The sequence below is a fragment of the Puma concolor genome, chromosome B2 (assembly GCF_028749965.1).
Source record: "Puma concolor isolate L17-30 chromosome B2, mPumCon1.1.hap2, whole genome shotgun sequence".
NCBI lineage: Eukaryota > Metazoa > Chordata > Mammalia > Carnivora > Felidae > Puma > Puma concolor.
Window position 1 is genome coordinate 75,993,948 of NC_141671.1, and position 19,778 is coordinate 76,013,725.

General features: G+C 36.4%; 1 protein-coding gene across 7 annotated transcripts in view; it reads right to left on the reverse strand.

The window, feature by feature from the left end:
* UBE3D (ubiquitin protein ligase E3D) overlaps positions 1-19,778 on the reverse strand; it is a 240,077-nt gene that overhangs the window by 148,965 nt on the left and 71,334 nt on the right. For 5 of the 7 annotated variants that reach the window (XR_015251364.1, XR_015251365.1, XM_025925182.2 and 2 more), the window contains exon 9: positions 3,353-3,491. The exons of 1 other annotated variant lie outside the window; for it this stretch is intronic. Coding sequence is in view for 3 of the 6 variants with exons in the window: in XM_025925182.2 (XP_025780967.1) it covers positions 3,353-3,491 (139 nt within the window). In the remaining 3 variants the exon portion in view is untranslated. Of the gene's footprint in view, positions 1-3,352; positions 3,492-19,778 lie in introns of those variants that run through there. One more of the 7 variants, XR_015251366.1, reaches the window with a different exon arrangement.

Below are 19,778 nucleotides of genomic sequence, written 5' to 3' on the forward strand. Positions count from 1 at the left end.
GAAAACATATGGTATTTGTCTATCTCTGTCTCACTTAGCATAATCCCCTCTAGGTCCATCCGTGTTGTCACAAACAATAGAGTTGTATTCTTTTTTAATGGTTGAATTGCATGTATACCCCACAACTTCTTTATCCATTCATCCACAGATGGACCCTTAGTTTGCTTCCATATCTTGGCTATTGTAAATAATGCTGCAATGAACATGGGGATGCATATATCTTTTTGAGTTAATGTTTTCATTGTCTTTGGATCAACACCCCGTAGTGGAATTGCTGGATCATATGGTAGTTCTGTTTTTAAATTTTCGGCCAACAGGTTTCCGTTTTCCACAGTGGCTACACCAATATACAATTCCACCAACAGTGCATAACAGTTCCCTTTTCTCCACCTCCTTGCCAACACTTGGTTCTTTCTTATATTTTTGATGATAGCCATCCTAACAGGTGTGAGATGATAGCTCATTGTAGTTTCAATTTGCATTTCTTTGAAGACTTTTGAAGTTACTTTTTTATTTTAATTTTAATTTATTTTTATTTTTTTAATATGAAATTTATTGAAGACTTTTGATGCTGAGCATCTTTTCATGTACCTGTTGGCCATCTGTATGACTTCTGTGGAAACATGTCTGTTCAGACTTTTTGCCCATTTCTTAATTAGAGTGGGTTTTTTTGCTACTGAGTTGTATGAATTATTTATATATTTTGGATATTAACCAGATCTATGATTTGCAAATATTTTCTCCCATTTAGTTAGGTTACCTTTTCATTTTGTTGATGGTTTCCTTTACAGTGCAGAAGCATTTCAGTTTAATGTAGATCCCCTTGTTTATTTTTGCTTTTGGTGTCAGATGAAAAAATCATCACTGGGGTGCCTGGGTGGCTCAGTCAGTTGGGCATCTGACTCCTGATTTCAGATCAGGTCATGATCTCATGGTTGTGAGACTGAGTCCTGTGTCCATGCTGGGTGTTGAACCTGGTTAAGATTCTCTCTATCCCTCTCCCTCTGCCCCTCCTCTGCTCACATTCACTCTCTCTCAAAAAAAAAAAAAAAAAAAAAAAAAAAAGACAAACCATCCATCACAAAGACCAATGTCAAGGAACTTACTGCCTATGTTTTCTTCTAGGAGTTTTATGGTTTCAGGCCTTACATTCAAGTGTTTAATCCATTTTGAGTTAAGTTTTGAGATGGTCCAGTTTCATTCTTTTGCTGTGGCTGTCCAGTTCTCCCAACATTCACTCAAGAGACTGTCCCCATATTACATTTCATTCATTGAAGAGACTTTCCCATTGTATATTTTTGGCTTCTCTGTCATAAATTAATTGATTATATATACATGGGTTATTGCTGGACTCTCTCTCCTGTTCCACTGATCTATGTGTCTGTTTTGATTACTATAACTTTGTAATATAGTTTAAAATCAGAAGTATAATACTTCTAGCTTTGTTCTTATTTGTCAAGATTACTTTGGCTATTCAGGGTCTTTTGTGGTTCCACATAAATTTAAGAATTCTTTGTCTAGTTCTGTGAAAAATGTCGTTGGAATTTTGACAGGGGTTGTATTGAATGTGTAGGTTGCACTGGGTGGTATGGATATTTTAACAATATCAATTCTTCCCAATCATGAGCACAAAATATCTGCTCACTTATTTCTTTTTCAATTACTTTCATTAATTTCTTATAGCCTTCAGTGTATAGGTCCTTTACCTTGACTAAATTTATTCCTAGGTATTTTATTCTTTTTGATGCAACTGGAAATGGGATTGTTTTCTTAATTTCTCTGATAGTTTGTTATCAGTATATAGATACACAACAGATTTTTGTATAGTGATTTTGTATCCTGCAACTAATTCTTCCAGTTTTTGGTAGACTCTTTAGGATTTTCTCTATGTGATACATCTTCTGCAAATAGTTTTACTTCTTTCCCTTTCTAATTTGGATCCTTCTTATTTCTTTCTCTTGCCTAACTGCTTTGGCTAGGACTTCCAATTCTATGTTGAACATAGTGGGTGGGCGGGGAGGAGACAGTGAGCATTGCTATCTTATTTCTGATCTTATCATTGAGTATAATGTTAGCTGTGTGCTTGTCATATTATGGCCTTTATTATCTTGAGATATGTTCCCTCTATACACACTTTATTGAGAGTTTTTATCATAAATGGATGTTGAATTTTGTCAAATGCTTTTTCTAAATCTATTGAATGATCATATAATTTTTATCCTTCATTTTGTTAATGTGGTGTATTAACAGTGATTTGCAGATGCTGAACCATCCTTGCAACCCTGGAATAAATGCCATCTGGTCATGGTGTATGATCCTTTTAATGTATGTTGAATTTGGTTTGCTAATATTTTGTTGAGGACTTCTGAATCTATGTTCATCAGGATTATTGACCGATAATTTTCTTTTCTAGTGGTATTCTTGTCTGGTTTTAGTATCAGGGGGATGCTGGCCTTGTAAAATGAGTTTGGAAGCATTCCCTTGGAGCAATTTTTACAAACAATTTCCTGAGGTATACTTCATAGGAAAATCCACATCTTGTTTTACCACAGAGGTATATCAAGCAATATACACTGATCCTGAAGTTATCTTAGGATACAGCCACAATACTTCAGAGGTAAAGCCAACCCATGTTTACTCATTTCTCAGCAATGCATGTTGCCGTCTCACAAGCCTCAGAGAGCTTATGAGTATTTTTCCATTGTCAAGAGTCATAGATAAGTTCAATGTTACATTCAGTAGCTACGGGATCATAAACTTAAGCAAATAGTTAACATCTTAACTCTCATTTGCCACCTCATTGACAATTAGCTGCCTACTAGGAAGGAGGTCTTCCTGTTGATCAGACCACATATGCTGTTCTGTCCTGTTTGTCTTACTGTGACCATGTCCTGATAAAAATCCAGAGGAGGGTCAAAGTGATGAGGGAAGAACCTGGCAGAGAGGGAAAAGGTGCCAGAAGTGGGTAGAACACCATCAGCTTAACTTAAACATCTATTTGGCGGTTTGGTTGCAAGCTAAGAGTAGCAAAGCTACTCATAATGGTTGAAAATCTTTGTTCTAGGGCAAAGCTAGGAAAAGGAAAACGCATTCACAGTGTCTTTGTCAGATGTTTGCCATTTTTCTCAGAGGCAGGAGAGGTGGAGGTTAAGAGAACAAACTGTGGGGTTAGACAGATATGGGTTCTGCCACTACTGGACAATTACCTAATCAGTTCTGAGCTTATTGTGCTTATTATTATCATCTGGAACTCTGGGTTCTGTGAGCTATCTCCTATGAAACACAAGATCCTCAAAAAACAATTCACAAGTGAAACTGAAAAATCATACCAGGGTAAAGGAGCTGTTCCTACCTGAAAGGAATTCATATAGCGAAGCGATGGAGGTAGCGTGGCGTTGTTCCTGGATAATATCAGCAGCAGCTCTAAGCAGGTTGCAGAGGGCAGGGTTAGAGTGTGGATGCTGATGTCACTTTCCCATGCACTGGAAAGCCTGAAACACATTGATACGTATAATTTCACAATTCCATCTGGTCATAATTATTTCAAAAACCTGATGGAAAGAAGACGACTTTCAAACGTGGAAGAAGATGCAATGCACAAAAAAACAGAAATAAAATGGCTATAGTAAATATTCACAAAGTAAATGTCCAAGACATTTTTATAGTGTTTTTGATACAAAACAGATGGGTTAGGCAATTTTTTCGAGTCAACATTTCATACTCAAAGAGTACAAATAAGACATAAAATGCAGTCTTATTTGTAAGGGACCTATTTGGGGTGGGGAATGGATAATAGCTAACATATCAAAAGCTTCCTATATTCTGTGCCCTCTTCTCCATGTAACATCTTGTTCAACCCTCCGATACCTACGAAATAGAACTGTTGCTATCCTCCTTCTACAGATGTGCAAATTGTTTCTGAGCTGGATATGCCCTATGAAGTTTCTAGTTAGCTGATTTTCAAACCTTTAAAAAGTGATGTAATACTTTTATCAAAAAATCTTGTAAAAGCTCCATTTACAATATAAATAAAAGCAAAGCTGCTCTGTTGGAGGGGGTAAGGTTGGCAGGAGGCTCCCTTCATCTTCCAAAGTAGCCCATGAAACATCTCTGCTACATCCTGTTGAACCTACTAGAAAATTCTTTCATTCAAGAAATGAGGAAAGTGAAGGCTAGAAAAGTAAAGAGACTTCTCTGGGATGAGATACATGTTTAGAAGATGATATGGCTATGTCTAGAATCCTGATTTCCTGGCTTCCCATATAGTACTTAAAATGGAAAATCAGATAATCATTATGGGAAAACAATGTAATAAGAACAGGATGTGTCTTATGCTGTCAAATCTTTTATTTACTTGAGTATTTCCTGTCTGCGCCCCTATCAACATGTCTCTTAACACTGTCCTAATTTTTTAAAAAGAAATATATATGTGTGTGTGTGTATATGTATGTATGTGTATATATATATACATATATATGTGTATATATATGTGTGTGTATACACACACACACACATATATATATATATATATACGTGTATATATATATATATATATTCTATTTATATAAACTTCTTTCTATAAAGCTACCTTTAACCCAGTCAGGGGTGAATTCTAGAATGTCGAAGAGCATCAGTGGTTGAGGGCATAATGGATTTTAACATTTATATGATGAGTCATAGCAGACAGTTTAGCTGTGTCATCAATCAGGTTACCTGTGCTAATACATTTCTGATGTGGGTTGGGAAATTAACCCTCTAAAGCATTTGCCTACTAGTCAGACTGGAATAGGACACTGCCCACTTTCCCTCAAAATAGTCCCTTTTCAGCAAGGCCACATATGATTGTCTTCTCTGTGTTTTAAAAACACTTCTCCATTATTTTATATTGATTGGTTATGTTATTCTTTCTCCTTTCATTAATTATACAACATTTTCAACATTTCTCTGGCGTGGAAACAAAAATCTTGCTGTCTTTGGTAAAAGCCAAATGTAGGACCAGTGCAGTGGCTCTAAACTTATTCTCTCTACCACCTTTCTTATGCCCTCCACAAACCATTTCCGTTCTCTGAACTGCATACACTAACCACACCATGCTCATGCAGTTTTCTGGGCCTGGAAGGCTGCAGGCTACCTGGTGAACTTCTGTTCATCCTGCAAAACCCACTTAAGTATCATTTCCTTAGAGACATCCTCTTGCTTCCTCTACAAGAACTACATGCCTAATACCATTATTTGTATCCTACTACCATACCACCACCCTAACCTGTATTCTCATTTGGGCTGTGTCTGCATCTCTGATTCATTCTAGATCAGTCATAAGCAAGAATAACCTGTGGATTCCTCTAACTTTTGTTACCCAGTATGGAAGATTAGATTAGTTGTTTTTCCTCAGACACTCCCAGGTATTAACCTTTTATTGGCTGTAATAAAATACACCTCACTTACATTTGTATGTTCAATAATTTAATTTATTTTCCAAGTGTTATTCTTATAAAAGGAAACCAACTAATGTCATGATGTTGATGTGATTTCTGGTGCAGAGAAAGGAATGCTTAACTTCCGCTCAAAGGTGTCAACATGCTGCTATGTGGCCATGGTGTAGTTGATGAAAAATGGCACTCAAATAGAAATTAAAATACACTAGCACTGCCTTGTCACTGACCAGTGAGTGATCTGGGACACGTACTCCTGGACAAGTCCAGTTTCCTCATGAGATCCTGGAGTTCACACACAACCTATACTATGTATCAAACCACCAAAATTTACACAAAAGGACATTCATCACATTAATGATATCCACAGTTACACAAAAAAAGATACAGTTATAAACGTTAATTATTCATGTCTCTATGTAATTACAAATATTTGCATGGCATGTGAATCCAACATTGGCATTTTTAATCTAATCCTTTAAGTATTCTGTGATTTAACAATTTTTCTCCTTATTAAAGCTCATGAAGGTACAAAGTATTATCTGGATCACATGATAAGTGATGGAAAAGATCAAGCATGATCCTCTCCAACTAAATTGCATTCTCTTTTATACCTAGAAGTACTAGGTATTTCTGAACAAATTCTATCAAAAAAACAAATTGAAAAGCCCAAGGGTAAATGATGGAGCAAATTTTAGCTTTCTTAGAATACCTCATTTCTTAATAAGTAGAACCACCTTATTTTTGAAAATTAGATAACACAGCTGGACCTAGGATGGCTCAAATTCCTAAAATTTATCCTTTTGTTTATCCTAAACATTTATCCATTTATGGTTCCTTTTCCCACAGCATATATTCATTAGCCCCAGGATTCACCCTTTTATTGTTAAGATTTATAAATGTTCTCTATAATCTTAACTACATATTAATCACACAAAACAACCATATATGTGGACAAAGACAGAAAGTAATACATGAAAAAATGATTACAGTTGTTTTGGAAAGTTAGAACTATGGGTAACTTTCCCCCAAAACTTCAGCTAATGTTTTTATATTGTTTTTGGTTTGGTTTGTTTTTGATTTAGGAAGAAAGAAATAAAGAGAGCAGGAAGGAAAGATGGAGAAATGGTCTCGGCATACTTAAAATTCAGTTTATCTTAAAACAATCACTAGGGGCGCCTGGGTGGCGCAGTCGGTTAAGCGTCCGACTTCAGCCAGGTCACGATCTTGCGGTCCGTGAGTTCGAGCCCCGCGTCGGGCTCTGGGCTGATGGCTCGGAGCCTGGAGCCTGTTTCCGATTCTGTGTCTCCCTCTCTCTCTGCCCCTCCCCCGTTCATGCTCTGTCTCTCTCTGTCCCAAAAATAAATAAACGTTGAAAAAAAAATGTTAAAAAAAAAAAAAAAAAAAAAAAAAACAATCACTAAACTCGTTATGAAAATTAAAGGCACGTATTAATTAGGCCAAAAGTGATACTTGATACTATCTACCAAAGGCTCAAATATCAGTAGAAAGTTCTGTTAACGATATAAACATTTTAAGAAACACAAGATTATAATAATCCAGAATCTGGATTATTTCCTGCAAAAACACCTGGACTATTAGACCTAAATCAGTAAACTTCCACTATAAAACCAACAAAAAAGATAATTCAAAGAGAACAACAAACTTTGGTGATTTTTAAAGTGGTGACAGAGGAGAAGCTTTCCTAAGATACCAGAGCTGTCAACTAGGCGACCCGAGTCGAAGAGACCAAAATGCAGGCAGAGGACACACCATCCTTATTTCTCAATCTTTGCCTTGACAAAATTCCCTAGAGAAGCAACGATGGCCTATCTATTTTTAAAGAGGCAATGAAAAGGGGGGGAAAAGTCACTCTCCATCAGTTCTAACAAAAATAGTGAAATTGAGAATGAATCAAACACCAATCGATACCAAGAAAAGAACTTGGGAGAACAGAAAGGTGATACAGTTTACTAAAAATCAGAGGTTGTTTTAATGTAATACATGAAAATGACAAATAGACAGGATTAAACAACTCTACCAAAATTTAAGACATTTCAAATGAGTCCAACATACTGCATAGAGAAGAAAAAAATAAGAGCGTATAAGAGAGCTCAAGAAGAAAATATTTAACTTAAATTTCATTTTTCTCATATTTTAGTAGTTGATTTGGACTCTTCAGTCCTAGAAGGACCTATCAGGAAAGCAAAGAGCCTATTAATGATGCTAAAATATAACACTGTTTATATCTGTGTATTTTTAAAATTCAATTCCAAAGCTACAACAATGACAAGCTCATCAATTCAAACTCTCGAAATACCAAAACAAGCAAAGGACCACAACTTAGTGCTAGAATCATTATAAACATACAGCTACTTAATACATGATTTGGACAGGGAATCAAAATTTTATAAATTCTTATACTGTCAAGAACACAAAATTCAGAAACAACTAAATGTACTGTTTATATATGATAGCAAACCACATTAATTCCAGTATATTTAAATATTTTAAAAGAACTAATTCATAAAAATAGAACCTGAAAAGTTCTACTGCTTATAAATTTCAAAGTAAGGTTCAGTAAGTCATGAGCAGCACTTCTTTGAAATTACAGTATCTTCTTTGAAAACTACAGGAAAAAATCGAGTTTTTAAAGTCACAAGCGTTCAAACTGTTTTTCAATTCTCTTTAAACTAAAGGGCTCCTGGAGCACCTGAGTGGCTCAGTTAAGTATCCAACTCTTGGTTTCCACTCAGGTCATGATCTCATGGTTCCTGAGATCAAGCCCTGTGCATCAGGGTCTATACGGATAGTGCCTTCTCGGGATTCTTTCTGTCCCTCTCTGTCCTTCCCCGGGGGGCGCTCGCGCGCTCTCTCTCTCTCTCTCTCTCTCTCTCTCTCTCAAAATAAATAAATAAAAACTTTAAAAAAATAAAATTAAAAATATTTCTCAGACCACCCAATTCCCTAAGCCCAATCATGTCCTCCTTTCATATTAATGGAATCATACATTATGTGACCTTTTTTTCTGACTTCTTTTACTTAGCATGTTTTCAAGGTACATGGATCTCAGAGAAAGAACTCTTGATTTTAGATTATTTTTTTAATGTTTATTTAGTTTTGAGAGAGAGAGAAAGAGCACAAGCAGGGGAGGGGTGGAGAGAGGGAGACACTGAATCTGAAGCCACCTCCAGGCTCTGAGCTGTCAGCACTGAGCCCAAAGTGGGGCTCGAAAATGCATAGCGAGATCATGACCTGAGCCGAAATCGGATGCTTAACCGACTGAGCCACCCAGGTGCTCCTACACCTCTTGCTTTTAAAGTCTGATTTCTAATTTACCACTTTTTATAAAATATTAAAAGCAGTTCCATCTTAAACTATGTATCATAATATTTATGTTAGCATATTAATAAACATAACCATTTACGAAAAGTTTTCAAAGAGTTTTTGAAGAGGTCTCCTGGCTCACATTTTTACCCCATTCCATTACCAGAGAATGTCAATTGAAAGTGAGGCTGAGAAATGCACTTCCAATCCTTTAATTACTTTACTGAGTAACTGGAAGTCAACATATGAGGGTTGGGATGTAATAAATTAGGTCCACTCTAATAACATTCTCATAAGTAAACCTCACACTGGCAACCACTAGGTTCCCTGTCCCATCAGGGGGCCAACTCAACCAACACTTACATTAATCAACACTGCCCAGTCTGTCCCACAGTTTAAGTCCTTTGCCAATGTGGATGGAAAAAGTGTTTGTGACGCATAAAGTACAAAGCAAAAATGTAAGACTTCTTTCATTATTTCCTAGGCCTAATAAAACATAGAGGTTTTCTTCATTTTTCAATTCAAAAGGATTGGCAGTGACTGTGTTGACATGTATGGTGAAACCATGTTTGGTCTCAACAGAAATGAGAGAGATGATCTACTGGAGCTCTATCAGCCCGTGGCTTCAGAAAGGGATGTATCCTGGTGGTCTGCACCATATCCAACCTACTCTCCCCTGCTTTTATGGACACTGTCATCTTCAGTGTCCCTGGCTTCTGTCTAAACCTCTTCCTAAGTCCACTCCCAGATGGTATTCTCCTGGAAATCCATACACTGCACAGAAGGGCAATTGGCAATGGTGTAACAGTTCAGATGAATTAGGCCTGGCCAATCTTGGTATCTTAGCAATTACGATAAGCTAAACTGCATAACCCGAAGTCACAATTAGCTCTGTCTGATCCATTAAAAGACAAATCCCGATGACTAAAATCGTGTCCCTCCATGAGGAGAGATGAGAACTCAATGCCAAGATCACTAACCTGCTACTCATGTTCTCTATGCAAGCGTCCTAGATTTGAGAAAATGTCCTCATGTTTAAGACTTCAGACCTTTTGTGAAATCACACGTCAACATAACTCTGGTAGAGTGAGAGCATAACTGGCCACACCCATTTGAGGGAAGGTAAGAAAATCAATTTCCAAGTAATCTTGCATAGAGAAAATTCATTTCTATCAACTTAAATTCAAATTCCCTGTAACAATCTGATTCTTCCATACCTTAATAATATAAACAAAAAACTCTACCAGGTCAGGCCAGAAAGTCTCCTAAATTTAATGTCTATTATTTATCCACTAGCCCTAAAAAGATAGGATTTCAGAAACTGGTAAGTATGCTCCAAAGTTTTATTCAAAAGTTTTGTGAGTTAAGATGTATTCCCTAGAAGTGTCTTAAGTTAAAGAGGGAAATATTTGACTAATTTTTCCAAGGCAGAATCAAATATTATTAAATGGAAGCTTTTGGAACCTAAGAGGAATTTCATTGAAACCTCCAAAGGCCATGATTTTTTTTAAAGTATTAAATACATAATATTCTCTTTCCTTGCCATCACACACTTGAAATGAGCTCTCTCTGGTAGCTGGCTTCGCTATGGCTTTTCAATGTTTGAAACCAAGGTATAAAAAAACTTCACACTTCAAATGTGTCTAATCCTCCCTATACAGTGTATGTGTGTATAAATGGAGTAGGAAGGAGAAGGAGGGGAAGTGTTAAATATGGGATACTCAAGAAATTAGTATTCTACAAAAATTTTGAAGTTGTTCTCAGAAACTGGTTAAAGGTAGTTAAGCACCCAAATTTACCAGTGCTAGAAGAGCTAGAAAAGCTAACCTGTCCCATTTTTTTCAACAGCAATACATCATAGTGTGAATATAAAAAATATTTTCATCTTCTGAACCAATTCATAATAATGAGAAATTATTTATGAATGCTAAAGTGAGGAAAGCTTACATTTTTTAGCCTAGAAAATAGGAAAAAGCAAAGCAGTGTTTCTTAACTAAAAAAAAAAGCTTATTTAATTTTTAATTTTATTTATTTTAAATGTTTATTTATTTATTTTGAGAGAGAGAGAACAAGCAGGGGAGGAGCAGAGACAGAGGGAGAGAGATGATGTGGAGCAGGATCTGTGCTGATAGCAGAGTCTGATGTGGGGCCGAACTCACCAATAGAGAGATCATGACCTGAGCTGAAGTCAGTCACCCAACCGACTGAGCCCCCCAGGTGCCCCAATTTTTGTTTTAAAATAACAAAATACCTGGGGCGCCTGGGGGGCTCAGTCGGTTAAGCGTCTGACTTCGGCTCAGGACATGATCTCGCGGTTCATGTGTTCAAGCCCTGCATTGGACTCTGTGCTGACAGCTCAGAACCTGGAGCCTGCTTCAGATTCTGTCTCCCTCTCTCTCTGCCCCTCCCCACTCACGCTCTCTCCCTCCCTTTCTCTCAAAAATACACAAACATTAAAAAAGAAAAAAAACAAAAAACAAAATACTTCATTTATAACCAAAACATTTTTATTTAGTTGTTAATACAAACATTCAAAACATATACATTTGCTTTAGTTAGAAAAATAAACACATATATTTTTCAGTGAAAGCAGCAAAATTATACCTTCCATAGTTGAGTTCATCTCTTATAACACCTAAGAATTACCTTCAATTCTGCTTTCTGATTTACTTACAACACTGAGTTTTAGAAACTAGCAACAGTAAGTCACTGCTTCAAAGTATGACACCCCTCCCCCCAATCAACACTTTAATTGTAGATCTATACTGACATGGAAAGATAGTCACACAATTTTGATGTTTTTTTTAAATGTTTATTTATTTTTGAGAGAGAGAGAGAGAGAGAGAGAGAGAGAGAGAGAGAGAAACAGTGTGAGTGGGGGAGGAGCAGACACAGAGAGGGAAACACAGAATTGGAAGCAGGCTCCAGGCTCCGAGCTGTCAGCACAGAGCCTGATGCAGGGCTTGAACCCAAGAATCGTGAGATCATGACCTAAGCTGAAGTTGGATGCCTAACTGACTGAGCCACCCAGGTGCCCTGATAAGATTTTTTTTAGAGAAATAAAATAAACCCTGATGTTTATAGCAGCATTATCAACAATAGCCAAATTATGGAAACAGCCCAAATGTCCAGTGATTGAGGAAAGGATAAAGAAGATGTGAGATATATATACAATGGAATATTACTCAGCCATAAAAAAGAATGAATTCTTGCCATTTGCAACAATGTGGATGGAGCTAGAGACTATTATGCTAAGCAAAATAAATCCATTAGAGAAAGACAAATACCATATGATTTCACCATATGAAGAATTTAAGAAACAAATGAACCTAAGACACAGAGGCAAACCATAAAACAGACTTGTAACTAAGAGTACACACGGAGGGTTGCTGGAGGGAAAGTGGGTGGGGGGTAGGCTAAATGGGTGATGGGGATTAAGCAGGGCACTTGCTGTGATGAGCACTGTGTACTGTATGTAAGCGACTAATCACTAAACTCTACACCTGAAACTATCATTACACTGTATGTTAACTGGAATTTAAATAAAAATTTGAAACTAAAAACAAAAAAGCAAAATAAAAACACATACAGCTAAAATTAATTTCTGTAAAATTAAATTTCCTATCTGTATCTTTATGTAGATGTACATGAGATGTATGCAAGGAAGAATGCCAAAATGCTAACAGCAGTTTTCTGTGAAGACTGAGAGTATAAGGGTTCTGCTTGCTCTCTTTCACTATATATTCCTATATTGTTTTAAAAAAATTTTTTTCAACGTTTTTTATTTATTTTTGGGACAGAGAGAGACAGAGCATGAACGGGGGAGGGGCAGAGAGAGAGGGAGACACAGAATCGGAAACAGGCTCCAGGCTCCAAGCCATCAGCCCAGAGCCTGACGCGGGGCTCGAACTCACGGACCGCGAGATCGTGACCTGGCTGAAGTCGGACGCTTAACCGACTGCGCCACCCAGGCGCCCCTCCGATATTGTTTTAAATGTTTACAGTGAATATGACTATATTTGTGACTATATAAAAAGCAAAGCTATTTTCATTTTGAAAATAGAGAAAATGAAATCTATTTTGGAATGTTTAAAATATTTATATCAAATAAAATTCGTCTTTCAAGCAAGAAATAATCAAATCACCTCAACAAGTATTTTAAATCTTTCATTTACCTGAAACTAACCTAATGGGGAGTCTTTTCCATGAACAAAGGTGCTTGAGACGGTACATTTGGAATTCAAGATTTTTATCGTGAGTATCACTCACAGTTCTTCCAGATATTAAAAATGCATTGCCTACAAGTTGACAAATTTGGTGGTTACTATGAACAGGATTCTTAGACCACAAAAAATAGGAAATAAACAATACAAGCGACTGACTACTTGAAGTGAGTTGAACAGGCATATTATCTGTTATTAAAAGACTAAATAAAGAGATGTTAATAGCACTAGGGAGCTTTCTTTGTTGTTGTTGTTGTTGTTTTGTTGTTTTTAATGCTAGGAAAAAAGTTAGCATCCAAAGACTATGAGGCATAATTATTTCAGATAATTTCCATGAACCTGAAACAAGGTAAAAGACCACATTATTTGCCTTACCACTTTGCCAAAACAAACCAGGGAATGTGACATCTTTGGAGAGTCCTGTCCAACCTAGCATTCAACCTAGCATCTATTCATATTTTTGTTATGTCCAATAAAATCATAATAATAGCCAATCTGCCTGGTGCTATGATCCCATTAGGTCTTGCAACCTCAGCAGAGCCAGCTTAAGTCTACTAATCAGACCAAACAGCTGTTTTAACAGTTGGGTTTCTCCAAAATTAAGATATTCTATTCCTGACTGTGCCTAGCAACTCAACTGTTGAAACAGCTGCTCCAGCTGAAGAGGTAAAACCAAGTGTACATACAGTCTTCTTCCATTTGCAATGGCTATGAGATTCTTTCAGAATAGAAATTCCTAAACTTAAGTTCATGTTGACATTTCCTATCTGTTTAAAGTTTTATACTTGTATTGCCTCTATCTCTGACCTTTAGCCAATATTTCTGCCATCATCATCTCTCTTGGTGTTTGCCCTTTGTCTCCTTCATACTCTAAACCATAATTACCAGCTGGTGGTTCTGTACTTCCCTCTTTAAATTTTTTTTTTCAACGTTTATTTATTTTTGGGACAGAGAGAGACAGAGCATGAACGGGGGAGGGGCAGAGAGAGAGGGAGACACAGAATCGGAAACAGGCTCCAGGCTCCGAGCCATCAGCCCAGAGCCCGACGCGGGGCTCGAACGCACGGACCGCGAGATCGTGACCTGGCTGAAGTCGGACGCCCAACCGACTGCGCCACCCAGGCGCCCCTGTACTTCCCTCTTTAGAAATCTCATCTGTGTGCTTTACACTCTTACTCTTCTCTCCATTGTCTCAGAAGAAGTATTTTTACTTCCTATGAAACAGAGATGGTAACTGAGGAGTCCCTGCACTCCACTAAGTGATATATTATTTCCAATGCCTTAATTAACTGTTGAAGTAAGGACCATTAAAAAAAATTTTTAAGTGCTCTCTGGCTAAATTTTTGGTCAGTTTATAAATGCCTTCAAAATTCTGGACTTGTCACCACGATCTCATTCAGATATGTCTGTTCAATTGTTTAATACTCTCTAGCAGAGAAACATTTTCACCAATAATTTATATTATCAATAATGCAATAATGAGTATATACTTTGTCCATCTCTCTACTCAACCTTTCTATCCAGGCATTCATCCATTTTTCCACCACCTTCTTATCTTAAAATTTCTGCCAGCTGGCCTGGACATACCCAGACTAAATGGACTCTGATAAACAAAGTCTGCAAAAGATCTTGACCCTGATTTTGTAACATGTGCTCGCTGTCCCCTCATAATGTCCTCACTCCTTTAAATTATACTGCATTACAGATAATTTAAAATCCTGGCTCCCAGGGTCTAAGAACAGATTTACTGCAGGACCCGGACTCATCAAACCAGAACAAATCTACAAAGACGCTGAACACGTTTCAAGATTACAAATTTTTTCCTGCAGCAGCTCCAGCTCTTCCGCTAGGGTCGTACAGAGTGATTCTGGCACATTAATCTTAGAAACAACCTTTCCTCCATGCCCCACTTCTCAGCGGGGGAGGGTGGAAGTCAAAGATACACTACAGCAAGTGCAGATACCGTAAATGAAAAGGTGCTCACAGACCTTGTGCCAGGCAACACTGTCCTGGGGCAACTCGACTCCAAGGGAGACACTGGAGTGCTCTGAGAAACAGGGCTTCCGGGATGGAAGTCATTTTGATATGTCATGTCAAACCCTAAATTACCAGCACAGTAAAGCTAATTTTTTTTAATTAAAGGAGACTTGGAAATACTGGCTCTGCTCTCACTATCCCATTACCATAAAGCCAATGCCACACTAGACCCAAAGTTTCCTAACTTTGTTTTTGAGTCAGTCTGCACAACAGTATCCATTCTTCCAGCTTACAGTATTGTTAAGATCAGTTTTGCTTTACAGGGCTAAACATAGAAAAGTTTTCATTTTTAATAAGAGCTTAGATAAATAACCTTAAATCCCAAAGGACCTCGTTAAAGCAGCCTCATAAAAGTTTTACACTTGCATATGAGTTTGAAAAAAGAAAATGTCTACCTAGCAGTTTGAGCTCCTGCTGACTTCTCTAGCCTTGGGGAAGTTATTGTTGAAATTCATATGTCTTGCTATTTCTGATGATTTAAAGCAGTCTATTATGATAAATCACCATGAAGTACACCAAATGAAAGACACTGTTCAAACAAAAATCTCAATTTTAAATACACAAAATACACACAATGCACTCATCCGTATGTTTAAATAGCATTAAGGTTCTTATACATTACTCATCTAACCACATATTTTATCCTCAGAGCCTAGGATGCAAAAACATATTTTGTACCAGGTGATCTATTTTCCCTTTCTTTTTTTAGGAGGTCATTTCAACACATCTTGACTCTACTCTGGAGAATTAAAGTCCATGCAGGAAAGTTCCAACAAAATTGGAAACTAAATCAGTTGGAATAACAAGAACATAAGTAGTGGGCAATGTTAACATTTCATCATATTCCTCACAGGACCTGGGAAGATCAAGACGGACACAGTATATTTAAAAGGTGAGAGGATGACTGAAAACAGAACAGAATCTTAAATGTTCAAACAATAAAACACTAGAGATGGCTCTTTAAAACTGTCTCAGTACACAGCACATCATCTTGCAATATAGTAAGTGCCTAATTAATATTTGCTAAGTGAACTTAAATCAGCTTATAGATCATTTTCTGCCATTTTATCCCATTAAAGGACAATCATCATTAGTGCTTTGCAGGCCTTGGAATCACTGACGAGGAGTCTTTACCCAACTCTGAAAATTTGGTAGATTTCCATGATAGAACTTTAGAGCAATAATGGACTTGAGAGGAATTAAGCCCCTCTGCAATATTACTAACATGTGATTATATGGTCTTTGTTGAAAAACTCGAGTAACAGGGACACTCATTGCAAAGCAGTACTTTAAATGGAGTGAAATCTACTCTTCAGAATCTGAGCCTTTCAGAAAATATCTGACAACATCGAACACTTTCTCCTGATTTTTCTTTAAGCTAAACATTCCCCATTTCCTCTAACAGGAAATATTCCCCATTTCCTAAACATTCCATTTTCTGACCATTTATTAAAAAAGCCCTACCATAATCTTCATTGGTGTATAGGATCTTATATGTTATGAACTTTTTACATGTATCAGTTCATTCAGTCTTCACAAGAACAGTGTAAAATGGGGTTTCATTAGACCCATTTTACAGAGAAGCAAACTTAAGTTCAAGAGGTTAAATAACATGCAGATGGTGTCACTAAAGAACCAAGACTCAGATCAGTACCTCTGATTCCAAGTGTTTTCCATTATACTCTTTAACCTCAGTCTTTTTAGCTGTAAAACGGGGGTAATAATATTTGCCCTTTGAGCCTCAAATGTTTCTTGGGAATATCAAATGAGAATATATGAACAAAACCATAAAAAGCAGGTTTTTATTGCTAATATCATTCATATGCAGATAATCTGTGTTCTTTCAAGTATTTAATTTATGAATAGGAGAAGTCCAAATCACAATAATGAGAATGTCACTGTTCTTTGCTTCCAGAATTCAAAGCATATGGCAACTAAATGATCCAGGAGTATAACAAGACTAACCCCTAAAAAGATATGGGAAAGTCACTCATCCTTTGGAGTTCAGAATTCAATTAAGAAAGGACTTTCCTAGAAAAAATTATTTAATTTTTGCCTGTTATAAATGCTTAGTAATCTGCCAGCTTTGTAAATTATATTACACTATGTTATGGATTTTTGTGGATTAGCTTGGAAATTTATTTGACATTTGTAACACAATTCTATGAGGAACACTGTTCTAGTTCTAGGAAAGAAACTTTAGAACATACCCATTTGTAAGGCGAGAAGAGCCTTTTTTCGCTTTGTAAAGGCCTATTAATGGTTTTCCAAGGCATAACAGGATATTTTTAAATAATTATTTTAGTCTTATTTTTCAAGGGGAATAAAGAAGTAGTGTATATTCTAGATCTAGTTAATGGAGAACTGACTTTCAATTCATTTTATCAAGTATTGCTGCAAAAACACCACAATAAGATGAAGATTTCCTTCATTTAATTGTTTTATAGAAGGATGGACTGATAAGCAAAGAAGCAGAAACCTATAATAAACTACCTGTTTCTCAATGAAAATCATTTAACATAAATTTTAAAAAGTGTTTTGTCAAAAATTTGAAAGATACACAAAAGTAGAGAGAATAGCATAATAAACACCCATATCCCCATCACCCAATTTCAATAGTATCAACTCATGGCTAATCTTGTTTCAGCTGTATTCCCCACCAAGTACCCTCAACCCCTGAATTTTTAAAAAAGCAAATTCTACAAATACTATCATGTTATCTGTCAATATTTCAATTGTACTCTGAATTTTTAAAAAATATATCCACAATATAATCATACCACCAAAAAAAATTAATAGTAACTCTTCAATATCATCAAATATTCACATGTCCTCAACTATTTTAAAACTTTTTTTTTCAGTTTGTTTAAATTGAGATCCATTTAAGTTCCATAGATTCTCCTTCTGTTTGTCTTTTTCCCCCCCTTTGCTAATTTTTCATTGGAAACCAGGTTGTTTGTCTTGTAGTGTTTCTCAGTCTGAATTTTGCCAATGACAAGGTGATGGCATAATTTAATATGTTCCTCTCTTCTGAATTTCCTGCAAGCTGAGAGCTGGATCTAGAGACATGATCAGATTTGATACATTGGGCAAGATTACTTCATAGATAAGGTTACATACTTCTGTCAAGAGACATATAATCAACCCCACTCTCTTTGTCTTTCTTATTGTGATGTTTCCAAGTTCTATGATTTCATGATGGGTCAGGAAATGGTGATATCCCAATTCTAGGATTTCTTTTTGATTGATCAGCTGGAATGTTTCTATAAAAAGAAACTTCCCTTCATCACCATCTATTACTTTGAGGTATGGTTTAAAGAAGAAAGGGAGGATAAATGCTCGATTTTCCCCCTTTATCATCTAGTTTTCAAAATAATGAGATGGCTCACTAGCATCTTTAAATGGTAATAACAAATGAAATTTCTTTGATTATCTTTAGTAGTTTAAGAACTTAGGGATCTAAACATATTTATTATTTTATTATTAAGTTATTTCCTTACCGATACTCAAATCAACCCATCCTTACCTAGCGGGGGGGGGGGGGGGGAGTATTCAAGTTGTGTCCTGAGTCTTTTTGATATGACTGATAATATTTGACAACTTATTCCTGGTTAGAACAAGATATTACAAGTTCTTCTTGTACTCTGCTTGTACAGACCTGCAATCACCCACTTCTGGATGGAATCCTTCTTGCTGTTAGTGGGAAATGGCATTTAGAAACCAAACAATTGGTTTGGGTTTGCAGACCTCTGGGTGGTCAAATGCATTGTCACTGGGTTAGTCAAATGTTTTTAGGCCTTTTTCAGTGAAGAAAGCTAAAAACTATTCTTTTTTAAGATTAAAATAAATCATGTTCTGTTTTAATATTCTATTTCAAACCCAGGACTACAGTTTTACTTAACCTCAACAATCTTGCAATCCTTTTCCCATCCTCAAACTCCTAGTTTTCATTACTTGTTTGATTCATCCTAAGATGCTCATACAATAGTCTCAGTGTATCATTACCACATTATGACCAATAGTATGATTACTGAAGAGATTTTAAGATTTTTTTAAAGGTTTTTTTTTTTGTTTTTGGTGTTTGTTTGTTTGTTTGTTTTGATCATTAGGATTTATCCCAAGAAAGATGTACAGCCCAATTACTATGTTTTAGTCTCCTGGAGCACTTTCTCTTTATGCATTTATACTACCAACTATATATGCATTTACATTCCTTCTTCCTTTTTAAATGTTTATTTTGAGAGAGAGAGAGAGAGAGAGAGAGAGAGAGAGAGAGGGCACAGCAGGGGAGGAGCAGAGAGAGCGAATCTCAAGCAGGCTCTGCATTGTCAGCGCAGAAGCCCAATGCGGGGCTCAAACCCACAACAAACTGTGAGATCCTGATCTAAACTGAAACCAAGAGTCGGATGCTTAACCAACTGAACCACCCAGGTGCCCCTTGCATTCTTTTTAAATTTCCTTTAGATTTTTAGGGATGGCTTTTAAAAATTGTATTCTGCCTTATAACTAAGTAAAATATATACCTGTCCCAAAGACAGATTGATGAAATCTGGTAAATTTTTAAAAGTCTAATTTCTATTTTTGTTCTACTCATCTCTACTTTTCCTCTTTTTATATGCCATTTAAATTTTATGTTTTATCCTTTGGTTTTTTAAACACAAGCAAAGATATTCATATTCTAACCATTCTTGAATAAACAATTACACACTATATACATTTCTTAATTTTTTTTTTAATGTTTACTTATTTTTGACAAAGA